At 36.1% G+C, this 21,572-nt stretch overlaps 1 protein-coding gene across 9 annotated transcripts in view; it reads right to left on the minus strand.

The window, feature by feature from the left end:
• The window catches only part of LOC127068163 (heat shock protein DDB_G0288861), a 41,885-nt gene that overhangs the window by 13,624 nt on the left and 6,689 nt on the right, over window positions 1-21,572 (minus strand). For 6 of the 9 annotated variants that reach the window (XM_051003938.1, XM_051003937.1, XM_051003940.1 and 3 more), the window contains one exon: window positions 11,408-11,468. In XM_051003938.1, the coding sequence (XP_050859895.1) occupies window positions 11,408-11,441 (34 nt within the window). In that variant the 5' untranslated portion in view covers window positions 11,442-11,468. Of the gene's footprint in view, window positions 1-11,407; window positions 11,469-12,984; window positions 14,840-17,264; window positions 18,322-21,572 lie in introns of those variants that run through there. The other 3 variants (XM_051003939.1, XM_051003936.1, XM_051003933.1) reach the window with 3 other exon arrangements.

The raw sequence follows: 21,572 nt of genomic DNA on the forward strand, positions 1-21,572 counted from the left end.
GCAATATCTCTTCTCTTTCTTTATAACATTCGAATTTCGGTCGACAACAGTTAGCAAGATTTTTATTTTTCTAACGAACGATCCTTTTCTTTCTTTTCTTTTTTTCTTTTTTTTTCCTTTAATAAAGTTATAAAATTGAAAATTGCGTGGATCAGGTCGGTTGAAATATTTCGGAGAGTGAATAATTAATTGATAAGTAAAATAATAAGTACTTCGAAAAAAAGGGATGGAGAAAGAGAGAGAGAGAGAGAGAGAGAGAGAGAGAGAGAGAGAGAGAGAGAAAGAGCATCAGAAGAGAGAATTGCACATCTTGCTCGAATGGTTCGTGAGAGTGGCGATGGGTAAGAAGGGCTGTGGCGGGTAGTGAGGGTGGGAGAGAAAGGGAATAAGGTGGAGGAGGGCCTTGCGACCTCTGACACTCCTGGGAACCACGAAGGCCCCGAGGGCTTCTCCGAGAAAGAAGCTCGGGAATCCGGCGGGCCCACCCGTCCGAAATACTTCAATGATGGTCTGCCCGTTGGTGTAACCGGCAGGCTCTTTCTCTCTCTCTTTCTCTTTCTCTCTCTCTCTCTCTCTCTCTCTCTCTCTCTCTCTCTCTCTCTCTCTCTCTCTCTCTCTTTCTGTCGATGCAGACTCTGCATCTCATTTTTGCTTACTGCACGATCGATCGCGAATTAAATCGTTCTGTTCGAAGAGTTCGAAGGCACTCCTTCTTTCTCTTGTATGGATATCCAATCTCGTATTCTCGTATATTAAATAAAACAATCGTTGACGTCAAAATGATAATTACGAATCATTTTAGAAAAAACCCTTACGACTACGTAAGATTTTTCAATTTCATTCTCATCGAGGCGACAAGATCGTCGGCGATGTTTGTCTTACGAGAAGATTTTAAAAGAAGAGAAAAAAAAATAGAGAAAGAAAAAAGAACAGGATCTATTTCGAACATTATCCTTCGAAATCCTGACTCCGTAAGTACTTACTACTACTACGAGTTTTAATTTTATTCGTGAGTGTAGAAAATAAAAGAAAAAAAAAAAGAAAAGGAAACGAAAAGAAATCGTTCGAGGTCACCAATAGTAAAAAGTCACGAAGGTAGTCGATCCTCGACGAAATGAAATGTCGATTCTCACGTACAGCTAGCACAAAGGAGCATAGCTTATGTGGTTAACATTACAAGTTCGCTCGTCCACTCGTTCGCTCATTCGTTCGTTCCTTCGTTCGTTCGTTCCTTCGTTCGTTCGTTCGTTCGTTCGTTCTTTCGTTCGTTCGTTCGTTCGTTCGTTCGTTCGTTCGTTCTTTCGTTCGTTCGTTCGCTCAGCGATATTTTTGTCGGCATGGAGGCAAGGATTTAAGGGGCAAGCAGGCGCAGAAAGCGCGCGAGCGTGTAATGGTGATTGAATGCGGCTAATGGTCGTCCCGTACGGGACTCAGGGCCCTCCAAGATATACGTTATGACTCGGGCATAACATTTACCGGGTGGTAAACAGGCACGCATAAACTTCGAAACCTCTTCAAAGGGTCTTACTCGCGACGATCAGGACCACAAAACTTGCTGAGAGGATCCAGTGATCCAATTCTCTTTTCATCTTTCTTCCTCCTTTTTTTGTTTTCTTATTTCTTTTCTTCTTTTCTTTTTCTTCTTTTTTTTTGTTTTGTTTTGTTTTTCCTTTTCGTTTCGTTATGTTTTATCCTTTTTTTCACTCGCTAAATCCACCCCATCCTCGCGCAATTTTTTTTTCTTTTTTCTTTTTTTTTTGTTTTCTTTTTCTTTCCTTCTCTTTTTAACGCAAACAATATTTCAATTTTATCCGCAATTTTATAGTTATAGGATATTTTAATGAAACCGAAATTGCAAATTACCGGTAAGCACCGATCGTGTTAACGTTATAATCAAAATTCGATGAATACGTTTACGTACGATGAGAGAAAAGAAAAAAGGGAAGAGGGAAAAGAAATTGCAAGATATTCCACGTTGAAAGATTTGAAGAAATTTCATTTAATACGACACCGTATCTATCTGTGTAGTTGGTAAACCATTCATGACGTATCACGAAGACGAGCTTGGCCACGTTAAATTTCAATCTTCATGGTTTTGCTATAAATGTCAGTCAAATAGTCTCTTTTGGACAGGTACGTGATGTCGAAATGCGTGTGGTCCATTCGGTTTATTAAGTCCACCCTCGACTAAAAGAGCCTCAAGGCACTCCGATATTTCGGCACGTGAAACAAGCGTAAAGCGAGTGAGAGAGAGAGAGAGAAAGAGAGAGAGAGAGAGGGAATGGGGTGGTTGAGAGAAGAAAGAGAGAGAGAGAGAGAAAGATTAATACGCAGTTAATTGATATTCCTCTGATAGTTAATGTTTATACATAATCGCGATTTTCTAAACATTTCAATTGATAAAACTTTTCTCTTTCTTTTTTTTTTTTTTTTTTTGACAGTCATTAGCAACGCGTTTCAATTGATAAGAACGAAAAATAAAAAGTAAAGAAAATAAAAAAAAAAAAGAAAAAGAAAAATCGACGAACGTTCGATATATCTATTCTGTCGATGTCTTAATAATCGAACGTTGACGTTTCTCGGCTCAAGGAAACCGGCAAAGACTTAATTGACGATTGGAATCCGAATCCGTTTTCCTATCCCGCTGAGTTTCCTAAGCCAAGAGCAACCAGGGTAATCGCTAGATCATTAATTTAATGAAACTTGTCTAAGAACTCGCATTCCATGGGAAAAGTATGATCTTAGATGATTTTCTTTCGGTGCTAAAAAGTTACACGTTCTTTATTATTTCTCTAGTTGAGGACCTTAGGGACGACATCGACGTACCCCCATGATAGATATTTATAGATACCTTAGAGGCATATACCGAGTTTTATCTACGATGTGTTTCTAAGATTTACCTTGGCCGCACATTACGGAATGTATTGGCTATTAAAGACACTGCATTTTATAGAAAAACCAAAGAATGCAGTTAGTCGTCACTGTGTACAGAAGAAAAAAAGAAAACCAAGGAAAAAGGAAAAAAAGAACGACCACTTTCATTCGACGTGTATGTATGTATGTATGTATGTATTTCTCGATCAATGCTTTTTATAAAAAGAAAAGAAAAAAAAAAGAGAGAGAGAGAAAATAAAAAGGGGAAAAAAAAGAACAACCGATCGATCCTCGTTATCGAAGGTACGAACGAAGTTAAAACTAACGATTGTTTATACGAATGCAAGCGCATTTTCAAACGGTCGCGATGGAAAAGGAATTTCTTCGAATCGTTTCGATTTCTTCGTCCGATCGCGAATTGCAACGACTCATAGAATTTCAACGATCGCGAGAAACGTGATTTAGAAAAAGAACAGATAAGATAAGATAAAAGAAAAAGGATAGCGATCATCAAATCCAAAGAAACGAATTCCTGACCGTAGAATATCCTATTCGATAGATAGACACACACGCGTATACACAAAGAGAAACAACACAGAAGCGTTTCTCGGTAAAACGTCAAGTTTTAATAATAAATCGTGTTAGTTGATTTTCGAAAGAGACGAAAGGGTAGAAGCCCTTTAGCAGTCATACTTTCATCCTCTTAATTTACCACTTAACGATCATACGAATCGAAGTTTCATTCGTTAATTTTCCCATACGTATGAGCATTTGTACGAACGTACGTACAATAAATACAGATACATAGATAGATACGATATGTATTTACGTACGTGCGTACATACATTTACGTAAGTATGTATGCAGGTATATATGTATATAGGAACGAGCTCGAACCACTGCTCTCTCTCTCTCTCTCTCTCTCTCTCTCTCTCTCTCTCTCTCTCTCTCTCCAATGTACGCCATATTAATTACAATGATTTCCTGCCACTTATGCCCGAGCGAGATTTAAATTATAGATATCTACTATACGCCGGCGTGGTCGAAGGGGAGTGGAGTGGGGCTCTTGACTCGCTTCGAGATTACAGGGTGCCCTCGAGTATTTCAGGAATCAAACTCGCGTCATAACTCTCGGGTCATGGGTCAATCTATCCCTCCACCCCTCGACCCACTACTTTGATACGATCTTCGAAAATCTTACGATAAATCGATACTCTCGAAAAGGGATATGCATCTCGAAGAGATCCGATGGCTATTGTTCAATATTTATAAGGGATGATATCGTCTTAATCTATTCGACGGATACATAGATAGATAAATAAATGGAGAGACAGAGAGATTTTCTTAATTATCTCTAAAATTACGCGACATTTTATTAAACGTTTACATTAACACGTATGTACCTATACTATGCAATCGCCCAAGCATCATAAATTATTTCATTAAAAACTCCACGAGATATTATCTTTCGAAAATTGATATATGTACTTACAAATTACAATTGCAATTGCATAGAAACGATACCGCATTTATTAGAATCACGATATTATAATATTTATTACGGGTGAATAAATTTCAATGTGGCATTTAGTTGTGTTCATAAATTGTTTCGTATAAGTATAAACTGGCTCTGTAATGTATTTCATGCTAATGGGCAAGTATTCACGCGTCGAATTTTGACAGGCCAGAAAAGGGCCCAATGCTCATGGACGATGAGTCTGCGATCGTAACAAAATCTCACGATGCATTGTACGATCTCGACAATTTGATCGAACCTGCTACGTGGGATTAAATCGATTTAACGAGCATTATCGTTGCTCGGTCATCGATGAGATTTTTTTCTTTTTTTTTTTTTTTCTTTCTTTTTTAATATCATTATCATTATTATTGTTGTTGTTGTTATTATTATTATTTTTTTTTTTTTATTGTTATTTGTACGATGACCCTATCTACCCATGACCACGACGAGATATTCAATTTTCCAGTCAGCTAAACACCAACGTGTCTGCCTATTGCCGAGCATTACCACTCGCTACGTAATAACATTGGGAAACTCGGTAAGTACGTTAAGTGAATAATGAAAACGTTTAACTAATTTGCCAAAAATATATACTCCCATAGAAAACGATTTAATTAATGCGTGTATGACCGAGTAAAAAAGAAAAAAAAATGCAAAAAATTCCCGTAAAATTTCAAACATAAATTGCAAATCGAAAAACGAATCGTCGATCGAACAATAATTTATAGTTTTGTTTTCGTCTAAAACTCGAACGATGTACATATGTAGATACACCAAATAGATTACTATTTTTATTATTAATTATTTCTTCATTTAAACGTACAATGTTTATCGTTTGGGTAATATGTAAAACGTTTTAATGCGCATTTGTTTAACAAGCTCGTAGGAACGAACTGTTCTTCTAATAATGGCCCGACGAAAAGCTGTAAATCATATTTTCGACATAAAAGAGCGGCGATCGTTGTTGAACGGCCGTAACTCGAGTGGATTGCGTGCGAAAGCCGTCTCGACGAAGGGTCAAACGAAAATATGCTTTCGCCGATGGGAAAGCCAATAGTTCCCATCGTGAAGAAACTCTTAGAGAACTTTCGGATTTAACACGTTTCGATTACGTAAAAGTATTCTTTGACCATCCCGTTTTCACTTTTCTGATCGTCAAAAATACTAGGTAAGTAGTTACTTACTCACTTCCTTACTTACTTATTTACTTACTTACTTACTTACTTAGTTACTTACTTTCCCTTTTGCGTTTGATTTAAAGCGAAGTTTAATGGAGGATAAACTTGCGATGAAACGAAAGAAGTTTTTCTCTCTTTCTCTCTCTCTTTTTTTTTGGGGAAAATTAATTTTTACAAAAATTGCTTTGTCGCGGAAAATTTGAGTGGACTGTTGTAAAAAAAAAAAAAAATAATAATAAGAAAAAATATCCGATTGGTCGAACTGAATTCTCTTTTTCTTTCTTTCTCTTTCGGGTGGGTGGGTGGAGAGGGGGAGTGATGGGGAGGGGGTGGGCGAAGGAAGAAAATGCGAAAGAAATTTTAATATTTCCTTTTTCTCCCGTTTCGTGAGGCCGTATGCCTCGAGAGTCTGCTTTACGAGAGACATAAATCACGAGTGTTGCTCGTGAGTGTGAGTGGGCGGAACCATGCGGTACCTCAACCGTACACCATAAATTTGATACATGTTCATTGTGGTGGCTGGCTCGGTGAATAGTCGGTATACTTCTCGCGCGATCGGTGGCCCACAAAACTTTTCGTTGACCAATAAAATATCGCGTTTTGCTTGCCGTTCGACTTATGAACCGTTCGTCGAATAATCGCCTGAATTTTTATCGAAGATGGTCATATGCTCTAATAAAGTAAAGAGAAAGAAAGAGAGAGAGAGAGAAGATTATATATACGTATGTATGTATGTATGTATAAAGCTTTTTAAAGATTAATTGATAAGTGAAATAAAAAAAAGAAGGTAATTAAAAAGTATTTTGTAGTTGGCCTAAAAGAAGATGAACATCCTTCGACGAGATTGCTGGCATACGAAAAATCTCTGTTCCGTATTTTTTAAAAGAACCACTTCTTGGATCAGCATCGTGTACGAAAAGTAATTGCGAGATTCGAGATACCACCGTTGCTTGTGGTTGGCCACACAATTTCGTTCTACACCTGGTTTTGTTACTGACAACCTTGCACGGACGTTACAATGCGTTTATAATCAGTCCGAGCTGAAATTTCCAACTTGAAAATATACAAAATTGGCTCGATCAAATTTATCGATGCAGTGGTGCAATATCGACGCGTTAAAAAAAAAAAAAAAAGAAAAGAAAAGAAAGAAAAATAAAAGAGAAAAGAAGAGAAAAGCAATTGTGAGAAATGATTTATTGCTATTATTGCGATTTATTAAGAGACTCCAACCGCATATCATCGATTTCTATACCGTGCTATTTCAAAGAACGATTTCATACATTACATAGGTACATCCTGTGTAATGTATACGATCACCGCAAGATCTCGTCCCAAAGTGGTCTAACGATTCGACTTAATGATTCGATTTCGATCGGAAGATGATCAGAGAGTTGATTGAGTCAGAAAGAACATCGTTCCTCTCGCGTGCGGGCAATCGCTACTTTATTAGAAACGATTCGATATCGGGTGGATGATAATCCGTGTAACAGCTCGAAGAAGCAAGGAATAAAGAGCAACAATAACAACAACAACAACAACAACACGAAGTAGAAGAAGAAGAAGATAGCAAGTAAAAGGATCGTGATTTGTATGCAAGTTTCCGCATATAAACGAGCGGACATGAGAAATTGTTTCATCGTTCATTGTTTATGTAGCCAATTATTGTGCCATTCGTTCGCCGAGGGTGGCGTATCACTTACAACAAATCAATTTGAAGCACACACCTTATCCTACGGCCATTCCCATCTCCTTAAACATCGTGTCCCGCTGAGCGGACAATGTTTTGTCTCGCCCAGCTTAAAGGCGACCCGTTGAGTCTCTGAACGGTACGCCAGCGTATTTATACCTTATTTTCCTACCTTCGAGATATTCGAACCCCCTTAAGAAGTTCGTGACCCTACCGGAGCTCTTCTTTGTTCGTGCCACGCGACAACCCGATAAACTCGAGTTCGCAACTCAGACACGAGAGAGAGAGAGAGAGAGAGAGAGTTTCTTACGAATGCCGAAATACACCGAGGAGAAATTGCAATCTTATTTATTTATTTATTTTTCTTTCACTATAACGACATATATAAAAAAAAAGAAACCAAAGATATTAATTTTTTAACACGTTTTAGCTAATCTCTTTTACAATCGAAATCACGATTGATTTCTTGATTCATTGTTTAAGCCTATACGGACAAAGTGAAATTGATACGAGTAAAAGAAATTTATTTACTTTAGGATGAATTGCAATTCGAAATGATACTTTTGTTCTTTTCTTTTTAATGAAATTTAAATGAAATCGCAGGGGAAGCCTCGAGTTGATCGATCGAGCCCCTTGATTTATTCCGACACGCGAGCCCGATAATCCTTGAAAATTATACGAAGGTATAACAAATCGTTTATAAACGAGAGATCTTGATTTTTCTAATCGATTCGAAAATGTCTTGTAGATAGGTAAATTTTTCTTTACGCCTACACCTATCACCGTGTCTCCCTCTTATAGTTTGTCCCGTTAAAGCCCGTATTTAAAGTGGCGTCTCCCTCTCACGGAGATAAGACTTAATGGACTTAATGATCGTGCGTGTGCAGAACACGTCGTGACTTAACTTCTTTACGAGGACTTCGTCGTCCCACCAAGATTTTCGTTTTTCCATTCACCACGCTGCGGTTTTACCTATCGTAAACTTTAACATCGATTTAAATGTTAACTACGTGACGCGTTAATTTCAAAAGGCGTTTCCTAACATCTTACCAACGAATCATGTCTATCATTTTAATGCGATTAGAAAATGAAAAACGAAAGAAAGAAAGTGGATTGTCTTTTCTTTTCTTTTCTTTTCTTGTTTTTTTTTTGTTTCAAGTATTCTCGTTAATAATAATAATAATAATAATAATAATAATAATAATAATAATAATGTTATTATTGTTATTATAATTTCTTTTGTTTATTCAGAATTATTAATAATCATATCGTTTTTACTATGCAATTTGCAATAGAGTGATTATACCTTTACGTTATATTAATATCAAATCGAAAACATACCTCGCTCGCCCGTAAAATTCGCCGATGTGGGAATCGTGCTGTGAGCTTTGGCAAATCGATCACGAAGTCCTATCACTTAGAAACAAACGATGCTGTTCTTCGTCGTATACTCGACCGTGGGGTTCGTACAACTAATTAGCATGCTAATTAACCGGCACCGAAGATTTTAAAGACTCGTGGAGAAGGAAACATCTACAGGGTGATATTCTTTCTCCGTCTCCTTTAAACTAACTTTCTCTTCGCCGTCATAATCTCGAGTTAATGATAATCCTGTAGCAAAATAAAAATGCTTTTTAACTATTATCGAACGTCGAATATTATTTTCGAAAAAGAAAGAGAGAAAGAAACAGACAGAGAGAGAGAGAGAGAGAGAGAGAGAGATAAAATGAAAATTGACGATCGATGAAGGGAAAAAATCCAAAAAAAAAAAAAGAAAGAAAACAAAACAAAAAGAAAAAAGGAAAAAATATCGGAACTTCGAACCGAATTACCAAAGAAACTAAACTATTATAAAGTCGATTAATTAATTTTTTTTTCTTTTTAAAATTACAGCAACGACGGAGGGAGGACGATGATGAGGGCACACTCGATTGTCCTTCCTTGACCATAAACGTTCACGGTGCTACTTCCACTTTCATAATGTCACGGCAAGAACGTTAGTTCGAAAACAACGTAATAATTTCCAACTGTTAAAGTTTCTCTCCCCCTCCCTCTCCTACTCACCTCCACCTCCCGCTTCTCTACCGACGAAGCTATTAATTGGTACATTAATTCTGGATTTCAGAATGCCGGAATGTCTCCGTGGAATTAAGTGTTAAACGTTTGCAACTTTCTAACGCTAATGGCCGAACCACCGACGACATTACTTTTTCATTCGGGTAAATGACTTAATTAACAGAACGGATAATTATTTGTCGGGGACGCCGATAGACGTTTCTTACTTTTTCTTTACCCTTTGGCGAGGATAACGAGAATGATTACCGTTATTAGGGATTAGATTTATTGCAGAAGAGAAAGCTAGAATTATGTGACTCACAGGCAGAATTCATTTGAAACTATTCCGATCTTTCGAAACGAAAGAAGTTTATCGGTGTAATAAGAACTGGAAAAATTATTGTTATTAAATTAATATTTCGTATCTGATCAAAGAAGAAAAAGAGAGAGAGAAAGAAGAAGTGATATAATTTGCATATACACCAGTAGACGTACGAGTCGGTCTTTTTTACGAATATTTTTTTTTTTTTTTTTTTTTTTTTTTTATATATGACAGAAAATATTACACGATAGGTCTCGTTATGTTAATTCATAATTCGTGAATAACAATTTAGAATTTAGCTTTCTCGAATTGCCGATGCCAATTTCAGTGTCGAAAATCTTTCTTCCTTTCTTTTGCTCAGTGGAAAAAAGGAAACAAAAAGGATTTAATTCGAGAGTTTAAAAGCATCGACGACTTTCCCGTTCCCACGCCTTCTTGGTTGGTACCATCATGACCTCGGCACGCGAACCCTAAGATTCTCGAAAAGTTTGAGAACAGTCGGCTTCAACAACGGTCCATGTTAATCACCAGTTTTTCGATCGACTTTTTTTTTTTTTTTGGATCGACGAAATGTAATTGAACTCAATATCTCTTATTTAACTCGCTTTTATCGATCGGAAATCCATGTATAAGAAATTAAATAATCGTTTCTTATCTTTTATCGACCTACGTCTTTAACGACTCGAACGGAATCTCGATTTTATATCAATTCATTAACAACTCGATCGTAAATCGTTTGATTGAAAAAAAAAGAAATAAAAAAAAAATAAAACAAATTATTTGACGAAAAGTGCAACGATCGCGACTTAAGATTTACTAAAGTAAATTTCGAAATTGTCTTTAAAAAAAAAATTGTTAGTTCAATGAGGCCAATGAAAAAGTATATCGTACGTAACACAGTTGTTAATAATTAACGAAATACTATTTGGAAATTTGAGAACAATATTTAACATTTTGCCAGATCAGTAAGTCTATTAAGAACTTAGGATGAGCGTCAAGTAGACTCAAAGAAGATGGCTTATGGAGATTCTTCGTATTAATAACCACCATCTCTAGTCCTTCTGCCTAAGACAAGCCGCAAAGTCAAGATCACAGAGGTTAAGGCGTGTTCAACAAGCTGCTCATGGCTACCACTTAAAGGGCCGCCCCCAGTCGTATGCATACGGAAGTGCAACATAACTTATTCTTCGTACATACATACGTATATATATATATATACATACATAGATACATACATACGTACTGAAGTGAATACACAGCTAAAGTTGCAGTTCCTCTTTGAGATTGTTAACTTTTCAATATTCTAACCGACATTGACGATATAGATTAGTCGCGATTAAGCTAATTAATCGTAGTTATCTTCCAATCGAAAATTTTGTTATCGTTCAAAATTATTTTATCCACCAAACGTGTAATCTAATTTTTGTACCGACGTAAAAGTTGGAATAGTTTAAATCGTTGTTACGAATAACATGCAAAGAAGATAAAGGTACCGTCTATAAATCATCATCTTTCAGTTCTTCCTTTAACCATAGCGCTCTTAACGTTAAAAGATACAATGCACGATCTGTAAGATGTATTCACGAGGTCAGGAATGATATATCGCCGTGAGAGTCCTACCATTGTTTGCGAGTAAGTTCATAACCATGAAGACCGTGCCACCGCTTCGACTAACAGCTTCCTCGCTATCAATAATATGATCACTTTTGTGATTATAATTAACAGATATTATACATACGGAATTTCTAATGACAATGATTACGTAGACTTACCGTTCGGAGTTTGTCTGCAAAGCCTGGCGAACATCCTTTCGATTCGTCGAGGAACGTTCACCTGTAAAAAAAAAATTAAAAAGAAAAGAAAGAAAGAAAGAAGAAAAGAAATCAAAAGAAAGAAAGAAAGAAAAAGAGAGAGAGAGAGAAAGGGAGAGAGAACGAAAAAAAAAGAAAAAAAATAATAATTCATGCAAAAAAATGCGTGATATACTTTTTCTTTTTCTTTTCCTTCTTTTCATCCTCGTATAATTGAAAATAAGATAAAGTTATGAGATAGTACGAGTACGAATGTAATAGAGAAAAAGAAGACGTAGATGATAGTCGATCAAAACGCGTTTTGTCGGCTATAATTATAACTGAACGTGTGTGTACGTTAATTAGTAACACTAATTACGTTGAACAACGTCAGTGAATACATACTATCGCAATGCAATTCAGTCTGGCCATGTGACCATTTGGTTTATCCTATTTGTCCCTGCATAAATAGAAAGATTTAAGAATCGATAAGAAAGGGGTACCATATGCAAATCCTTAGTTCAAAGTTTATAGCATCTAATTAACCATATTAACGGTTTCGAACTTAATAAAACCGGTTCTCGTATTTTAATTGACTTCATTTAAAGACTCCATAAATTCATCAGATTTCGTGGCTACTTAGTTGGTATACACGAATGAATCTCTTCATTCTCTTTCTCTCTCTCTCTCTCTCTCTATATATATATATATATATATATATTTTTTTCCCCTGCAATCTTTCTTAATCAGTGCTAATTACGATATATCTTTCACGTATCGTGCGAAAGTAACCGAAGCGTGACAGGAATATCGATATATTGATTTCTCACGATTAAACCAACGAAATACAAATACGTATATACACCACACGTCTATAAATATATAAATTCAAAAAAAAAAAAAAAAAGAAGAAGAAAAAAGATAGACCAAGAAGAAAATAATTTATTCTAAGAAGATTAAAGAATGTAATTGCTTATCAAATGGAACCTCGAGAAAAGTTTCGTGAAAACTCGATAAAGTTACGCTTTTGCGATGTTAGTAATTGCTAATCGCATGCACAAGATGAGAGCTAAATAAGTAGGCAATACCGGAATAGCGAGTATAACTTGTTCGATCGATTCTCGTGAAGGTGATAGGGATGAAGAGGGATGGGGTAGGAGGCAGAGAGGAAAGAGATGGTAGGGGTAGGGGCAGGTTAAAAAAGGAAAAAAATAATCCCCTCATGATTGTTAACCGAACGACGTCAAGAGACGGTAATACGACTTGGTGATGGACGATCGAGGAGCCGGAAGTGGGGCTAGTAAAAAAAGCTGGCATTTAGAGACACGTTCAGACTCATCCCGCGAATGCCTACACGTCGAAAGAGCTGGGTTCGAAAGCATGTTAGGGCAACAACACGTTCCTCGGCTGTTTGACATAACCAGTTCGGAGCTGCGGGCAAGGACGACCCCTTCTCTCTTTTCTTCTTTCTCTCTCCTACTCTCTCTCTCTCTCATTCTCCCTCCCTCCCTTTCTTTCTTTCTCTTTCTCTCTCTTACTTTTCATATTCTCCTACTCACCCTCGATCTTTCTCTTTCTCCAAGCACAAACGGTCGACCCTGACCATCGCAATATATCACTGGTACTATACAGTTGCCATTAAGAAATCGACTTTATTCTCGTGTCAATGTCATACCCATGGTATCATGAGTTTGATAAAAAATTATTCGTGAAATTCGAACTCTGTGAATATTATTCGGATTTTTTCTTTTCCTTCTTCTTCTTCTTTTTTTTTTTGTTGATATGAAGAGATAATGTAGTAGAAATTCTTTTTTTTAATCAGAATTAACTCGTTATGCAAGTCGATCGTTGTTGTCGGCACGTGAAGTATATGTTAATTAAAATGATACTCTTCTTAACGACTTAACGAGGACGAGTTTAATGAAATTATTTTAGTTAAATATGAACTCTCTCGGATATTATTTCGAATTTTTTGACAGAAAGATGGGAAACGAAAGTCGCGTAGAAATTCTTTTTAATCGAAATTAACTCGTTAGGTGAGCCAAGGTATAGTTGACGTTGGCACGTGAGAGAGGATATTAATAAGCTAATTCTCTTAACGATTTCGAATAAAAGTTGTAGATAATGATAATAAATCGAATAATTTAGTTAACGACGACCGATAATCCTAGTTGATATCATCATTGATAACGATAATGTCGACAGGACATAGTTGTTAGCGCGGTAGTACCCATATATATACTATCTCTTTGATCAACCGTTAGCCTTACCACCAAAAGATACTTATCAAGTGATATAACTTCTGTATCTTATCGGTGAATGTTACAAGTTATTTTATAAACGTTCGACGTGTTTTAGAATATTCCAATTAGAATTTTACCTATGATATTTGTTGAAAATTCAATTCGAAAATGGTCATTGGTCAGGACGGTCAAATAATTGTAAATAAATTGCAATTGTACGATAGGAATCGGATAATATCGGGTGATTGAAAGAGTGAATAGAAAAAAAGAAAAGAGGAGAGAAAAAACAGGTAATAAAATATTTGAAAATGATTTTGAATGTGACGCACGACGGGACACGATGAATCTTCGTTTGAAAAGCATCAACGGTATGATGTCCGAGCATCGGGTAATAAATTATGAATTTTCCTAGCTCGTACTGGTTAGAGAAAATTCAAATAGAAGAAAAAGAAGAAGAAGAAGAAGAAGCAGAAGAAGAGAAACTTTGGCCTTTGGACCACGACAGGGTGATATATAATTAACGGAGGTCGAAAGGTTTCGTTCGTAGGATTCGAATAACACTTAAACGAAATCGTGCATCGTGCCGATCATGATGTCCTTTACACAGTGCTATGTCATAGCGTGTCGAGATATCTCGAACCATCAGATTACACCTATCCATGGCGTCTCTCACAGGTTTACCCTGACGTACGACTAATTGCACGAATAATTGCATCGATATCGCATCGACACGATAAATATTTCTTACCTCCTGTCGAACGTTAATAGCTTCATTATGTTAAATATTAACAGAATATTTCGATCTTTTTTTTTTCTTTTCTTTCTTCTTTTATTTTTTTTTATTTCTTTTTTGCTTTATTATTATTATTATTGTTGTTGTTGTTAATATTATTGTTATTATTATCATTGGAAATTAAATTAACGAACTCACTGTATCGATAGGATGACCGACTCATGATTCACTCACGTTTCAAGTTTTTTATTTGATCTTATTGAATCGTCACGTCCAAGTTGTGGTAGAAATTCGTGCAAAAAATTAAACTTGATACGCCGTAGGTGTTCCGAGTAGATCGATGATCTCTAGTAGATATATAACGAATAACAAAAAGAAAAAGAAGAAGAAGATGATAAGAAAAAAAAAAAGAGAGAAAGATCGAAGAGAAATATGATGTTCGGTGATTGAAAAAAAAAAAAGAAAAAAAGAAAAGAAAAGAAATTGAAACGAGTACTCGATAAAAATCATATCGACAGTTAACAGTAACTACTTCGATTACTAATTTTTCAATCATAAATGCAGAAATGTTAGTGAATCTACAACGTGTCCGTGTTGTCCTCGGCTTGACGTTGATGAATCAAGACGCGTAAGAGAAGGAATATTTACAGTAAAAACAGATCGAAGATGAATCAATCTGAAGAGCTATTAAAGGAGTAGAGAAAGAGAGGGGGAGGAGAGAGAGAGAAAGAGAAAGATAGAGAGGCATTAAATTTCATTACATGCACCTTGTTTTGCGGGAATATGATTCCGAAGACCTACCATCGAGAAGATTGTTGGTTCTCCGTCATCCTGACAATTTCATATTTTACTTGTTGAATATAAATTTTTATTACATTAATAGTAATCATTTCCGTCATCTAACATCGGTATTCAATCGAATTGAATCGAATCATTCGAATTCCAATAGCAACAAATTGTTTTATTATCACGGTTAATAATCGACAATTATTCTTGGGTAATTTAAAAAGAGATAATTATATATTATATCAAACGATGACGTGTGCATGCGCGTGTGTGTTTATGTTATCGATATATCTTTCTTTTTTTTTTTTTTTTTTTTCATAAGCATGAAGTATCGGTCGTAAACTTATCAAGCCTGTTAAAAGATGTCGAACATATAGGATGCTGATAGATTTACTTGTTGCATGTCATTAAACGTTGACAAGTAAGTGGATTATGTTCAATGCATATATAATGTATAATATCATTTCGAATAATCGTATTGATGTTTTAAAAAATATTAAAAAAAAAATAAATAAATAAATAAATTCTCTTCTTGGAAATTTTTGTCTCGCACGTGCGCGCGCAATAATCTAAAAAAAAAAAAAAACAAAGAAAAAAAATAGAAAAAAAACAAAAAAAACTCAATAATATCTTAGGAAATAAAATAATTCATGAAAAATTGTCTCATAAATACGTTATTCGTAAAAAAAAAAAATAATATAAAGAAACTTCATAAGAAGACGTAAAAGAGGAGAATAGAACGATAGATGAAAATTGTTCGTCTCGAAATAATTTCTTTTTCTCTCTCTTTTTTTCGTACAATTACTTAACAATAGTATATTTAAACTTTACGAAATAAAATATTACTTTCCATTTCCATCCTTTTCACATGATTCTTGAACACTGTAGATGCTTTATATATCACAGTGCACCGTGACAAGGAACAAGGAGTTGCACGACGACGACGAAAAAAAAAGAGAAGAAAAAGAAGAAGAAGAAGAAGTAGAAGACGAAGAAGAAGACGAAGAAGAAGACGAAGAAGAAGACGAAGAAGAAGACGAAGAAGAAGACGAAGAAGAAGTAGAAGTAGAAAAAGAAAAAGAAGAAGAAGTAGAAGACGAAGAAGAAGTAGAAGAAGACGAAGAAGAAGAAGAAGAAATAAAAGAAGAAGGAGGTGAAGGAGGAGGAGCAGGAGGAGGAGGAGGAAGAGGAGGAGGATGAGGATGAGGATAACGTGACCACCCTCCGTGTACGAATGGTAAACGGATACGAGCATCTGGACACCGGATACTGTGGTTCGTTACCCTCGCATCTTCCACACCGGAAACCATTCTTCGCACTGAAGGTAAACGCCCTCTGAGCTTTCCACCGACGATCCGCTTGGCAGATCGTTAACGATCGTATGTATATATGTACGTCGAAGTTATCTTTCTAGATTATCTCGATACCTCGTCGGGTTCCTTTTACGAGAAGACGAGATCGACTTCGTTCCGCTTAAACTTTGTAATAACCTCTCTCTCTCTCTCTCTCTCTCTCTCTCTCTCTCTCTCTCTCTCTCTCTCTCTCTTTCTGTCTAAGGCATAGAGTGAGTCAGCAAAAATTTATATACTTCGAATATCCATCCATGGTTTTGGGTATAATGAAAATTCTTCAAAGTTAATTTGCATTTAGTGGAAATAAGATAAAAATGATCTTCCTTATATCTTCTTATACATAGAAAGTATCTTTGGAAATAAAAGAAAACAAAAGTAAGAAAAGATAATCGAGAATAAGATCGTTAGTTGATTCAATCTATATGGATACCTATACAATATCAAATCAGACAACATCTGATAATCCGCTTCGATGCTCTTCTATCTGTATGCTCTTAACAAAAGATTACTTCAAAGAAGAGAGATAGATTTTCTTCAGTGACCTTTAGCAAACTGATTTTGATTGTCATTGATAGCCATATACTTCTATGTCTCGTAGAGAAGTTATCAACTTTTCTAGTTATCATCGTACGATGGAATTTCTTTTCTAGTTTCGAAGTAACAAAAAAAAAAAAGAAAAGAAAAGAAAAGAGAAGAAAAGAAAAGAAAAGAATTAGGTGGCTAACTCGTTGCTTCGAATGGATCAAGTGTCGGATACGAAAACTTGATAGGAAAGGTACGTTAACTCTGGTGAGCTTGTTAGCTGGGTGACCGTTTTCAATCTTGACGATGTCAGCGGGTGTCGAAGTGAGGCGCGAAGACGCGTCTTTGAAAAGAATCCTCTCTCTCTCTTTCTCTCTCTCTCCGTGTCTCTCTTCTTCTTCTCTTTCTCGAGAACGAGTGACGACTTCCCGTGTGAACCTGCGGGACTCGCTCGTCCAGTCTCTTTGATTGTACCAACCGCCTTCTTCTTCGTCTTCTTCATCTTCTTCTTCCTCCTCCTCCTCCTCCTCCTCCTCCTCCTCTTCTTCTTCTTCTTCTTATTTTGAATGGATCGATCATTGATAAGAGTTATCAGAGTTTAACCAGTATAAATGAACTGAGCTCTTTCATACGGTAGTCAGAAAAATATGTTGAATTCAATTAGGATACCATTATTTTCATCATTTGTATTAATTAGACACTAAATGTGTACTCCTTCTCTCTTCCTCTCTTTCTTTCTTTCTTTCTTTCTTTCTTTCTTTCTTTCTTTCTTTCTATGTATTATGTTAAAGAATATATATTATAATATTTAGTATCAATTTTTAATAATATCAAGCCATTTACATAAAGTTTAGATTTCCTCCGATGAAATAATTACTAGGACTCGTTAACGTTCCTTTTGACGGAGGTATAGGGAATCGATTGAGAGGAAGTCGGTAACGTTACTTACACTACGTCTCGGTCAATATACTACGCTCCTTCTCTTTTACAAGTGAATACAGAATGCAAAAGTAAAAATCGATAGGCACACGCGAGAATCTTAAAGCTCTTTAAGAAGCAACGAACGCCGAGCCAGGCTTGAATGCAACTGATTGCATTCAAGTGGGTCCTTCCTTTGACTATGCCAGCACATGTCTAATAACTTGACGACCTCCCTTCTACTACTACTTCTTGCTTAGAATTGAATCGATACTAAACATCGAGTACCAGCCATGCTTTAAACGTCCCTCTTGATTATATCGGACATAATTTTTTTTCTTTCTTTTTCTTCTTCTCTCTCTCTCTCTCTCTCTCTCTCTCTCTCTCTCTCTCTCTCTTTTTTTCAAATACGTCGACAAGATTACAGCATACCTACATTGTTGTAAACGCATAAATTGATTCTGCCATCTGCTAGGGAAATTCTTTCCTTCTCTTTTCTTTCTTTCTCTCTATCTCTCTTTTTTCTTTTTTTTATTTCTATTTTTCGAAATAGTCTAAATGGATTAAAACGTTACTTCGATACGATTATTTATCGAACTCGATCGGAACGATATCATTAAACTTTTAAAGATCGGTTACTCTTTTAAGATCGTTAGATTGTCGTCGCAATTATAATACATCTAAACTATTTTTTGAACTTCTCAGTGATCTCATAATTGTTACGAACTTAATGGTAAATCAATCGTAATCGTATTCACCGTTAGCTTACGATGCTCCGTGTTCTTCGAAGCGTGAACCGTGTAATTAGGACATTTCTTCTCCTTACCTCCTCCCTCTTCCGCAATGCTCTCTCTCTCTCTCTCTCTCTCTATATATATATATATATATATATATATATATATATATATATATATGTTTCTCTCTTTCTTTCTCTTTCTTCGACTTTATTCCAGATCGCTGGTCCACGATCTAGGAATCATCAAAGCTCAGGCTATAAAACTAAGTAGCTGGTAAAGTTTATCGATGGTGAACGGTACCGTCGTTATATTATACGAGTTGCATGTGGAAATTATTGCTCGAAGCTAGGTAATTAGATAATCTCCTCTCTTTCTCTTTCTCTCTTTTTAATTATATCTGATACTAATGTCAATCTAACGTTTTATCATTAATAAGATACTGTTAAGTATTATGTGTGCGTGTATGTGTATACACGTTAGCCAAAAATAAAAAGATTTCCTTTTTTGCAATTGCATAAATTGCTTTCGCGAGATGTGTGAATACGTGTATGTGTGTGTGTAAAATATTAAAATGAGACGAATGAGGAAATGAAAAGGATGCAAATATTAAAGAAATTCTTGAATAAATTTGATTTAGATCAGCCGAGATACACGTGTGCAGTAAGTATGCCAACGATGGCCTTGATTTTTCACGGCGTTAATTCGTCGATGATTATAGAGGTTGGGCCACTTTAATGTAGCCCACTTTGCGTAGGTAAATATGCATAAAAATGCATCTGGCGTACGAGGAGCAATAATCTGTTCTTTCCTTGATGATTATGTTTTAACATTGATCACGAGAGAAAACAACAATCACAATACAATCAATTATAACGAATTATTGAAAATACTTTTTTAAGACAAAATTTTCCTTTCGAATCCCTCGAACAAAAGTTTACTTTTAAGATTTGATTGGATAGTGGTTTTATAATGGGAAAAGAAAATTCGAAGGAAAAAAAGAAAGAGAAAGAAAAAAAAAGAGAAATTCGAAAAAATACGTTCTCTTTGAAAACGCCGATTGGCCAGTTCGACCCAATCAATCCTGGTCAGGTTCATCGTCCAACAAAGAACCGGATTCACGCGTCGAAGAAAAAGAACGGTCCACCCTCTCCTTGGTTCGTTTACATACACGAATCGGGACTCTCGAAATTGCTGCAAAAATTCTACCTTGTTCCTGCCAGTTATCTCTGATCGCTAATTTGTTATACATAAAAGAAAAGAAAAGAAAAGAAATGAAAAGAAAAAAAAACTAAAGAAAATCATTGAAACAAAATTTTCTTTCGGTCGAGCGAAAGAAAGATTTTTCAAAATTTCTTCTTTTTTCTTTTCTTTTCTGTTCTATTAAAAACTCGAGCTCGCACAGTCTACGAATTATAAGCAACGCTAGATATCACGAACTGAGTATAGTTGGTTAGAAGCGACCATAGTGCGTGTAGTCCTTTTCTTCGGATGTACAAGAAAGAAAGATAAAGATAGAAAGAAAGAAAGAAAGAAAGAAAAGGAAAAGAAAGGGAAGAAAAAAAAGTAAAAAAAAAGGAAAGAGAAAGAACGAGTCACGCTCGCATCATCACGTATGCTGCCGGTGTTCACGACCCTTGTCGCCTTACCGCCAACCCCCACCCTTCTCTATCTCTCTCTCTCTCTCTCTCTCTCTCTCTCTCTCTCTCTCTCTCTCTCTCTCTCTCTCTCTCTCTCTCTCTCTCTCTCTCTCTCCTTTTTATTATCTCGCTACATTCACATAGCGACCTAAGGGTGTTACCATTCGTAAGATATCTTCTGCTCGAGACAGCTATTATATTTACCTGTTGATATAATCCCTAAGAATATTCGTGTTTGAATAAATATTTTCAATAACAATTAAATAACAATCTATAAATCAAATATATATATATATATATATATATGAATCGAAACGATCGTACGATATAAAAATTGTCCATTGAAAGAAAAAATTGTGTTGACTGATCTAACAATCCTTCGAGATAAATAATGGATAAAGCGAATTAATCGGATAGAAAAATGAAATTAGAGTTTGATCGGATTCAATCGGAAAAAAAAATACTAACATTTGAAAGAAGGAAAGAGAGGAAGGTGAACGAAGGAATGGATGATCGTGTTCCTTCTTCGTGGCCCCTCGGACTGCCGGTCGATCTCCCTCATTAACATTCGACTCTTTGTCTCTGTCATCGTTGTGGTCGTCCTATTCCGTAAGGTCGTCCCCATCGTACTCAAGAGATCCTCTACTTCTCTTCTTCCTCCTCTTCCTCCTCCTACTCCTCTTCTTCATCCTCGTCCTCAACTCTCCTCTCTTCTTCTCTTCTCTTCTTCTTTTGCTTTTTCTTTTTCTTATTTTCTCAACCGGTCGACTTTTAGTAGCTCTCTGCTCCTTCTCTTCTTTTTACTCTCTCTCTCTCTCTCTCTTTTTCTCTTTCTCTCTTTTATCTCTTTCTTTCTTTATTCCATCTTCTTCTTCTTCTTCTTCTTCTTCTTCTTCTTCTTCTTCTTCTTATCCTTCTTCTTCGCCTCCTCCTCCTTCTATGGGTTCTTCTCTCTCTTTTTCTCTTTCAGTTCACTCTCCTCAACCCATCGGACTTTTTTCGGAAGGAAGAAATGAGGATGGTCCGCTTCGGAGAGGCACGAGCATTCCTCAGCAATTTCGGTGTAATGCCGCGTCGTCAAGCCTGGTCAATCTTCGGCCTTGATAATAATGGCAACAGTCGTGTGGAGGTCACAATTAGGGATGGCAACGTGCTCCCATCGTCACAGAACTCTGTCTTGTAAACTTTTCAAAGTAACGTTAGTAACTAGAGTTTAACT

The sequence above is a fragment of the Vespula vulgaris genome, chromosome 12, assembly GCF_905475345.1.
Source record: "Vespula vulgaris chromosome 12, iyVesVulg1.1, whole genome shotgun sequence".
Classification (NCBI taxonomy): domain Eukaryota; kingdom Metazoa; phylum Arthropoda; class Insecta; order Hymenoptera; family Vespidae; genus Vespula; species Vespula vulgaris.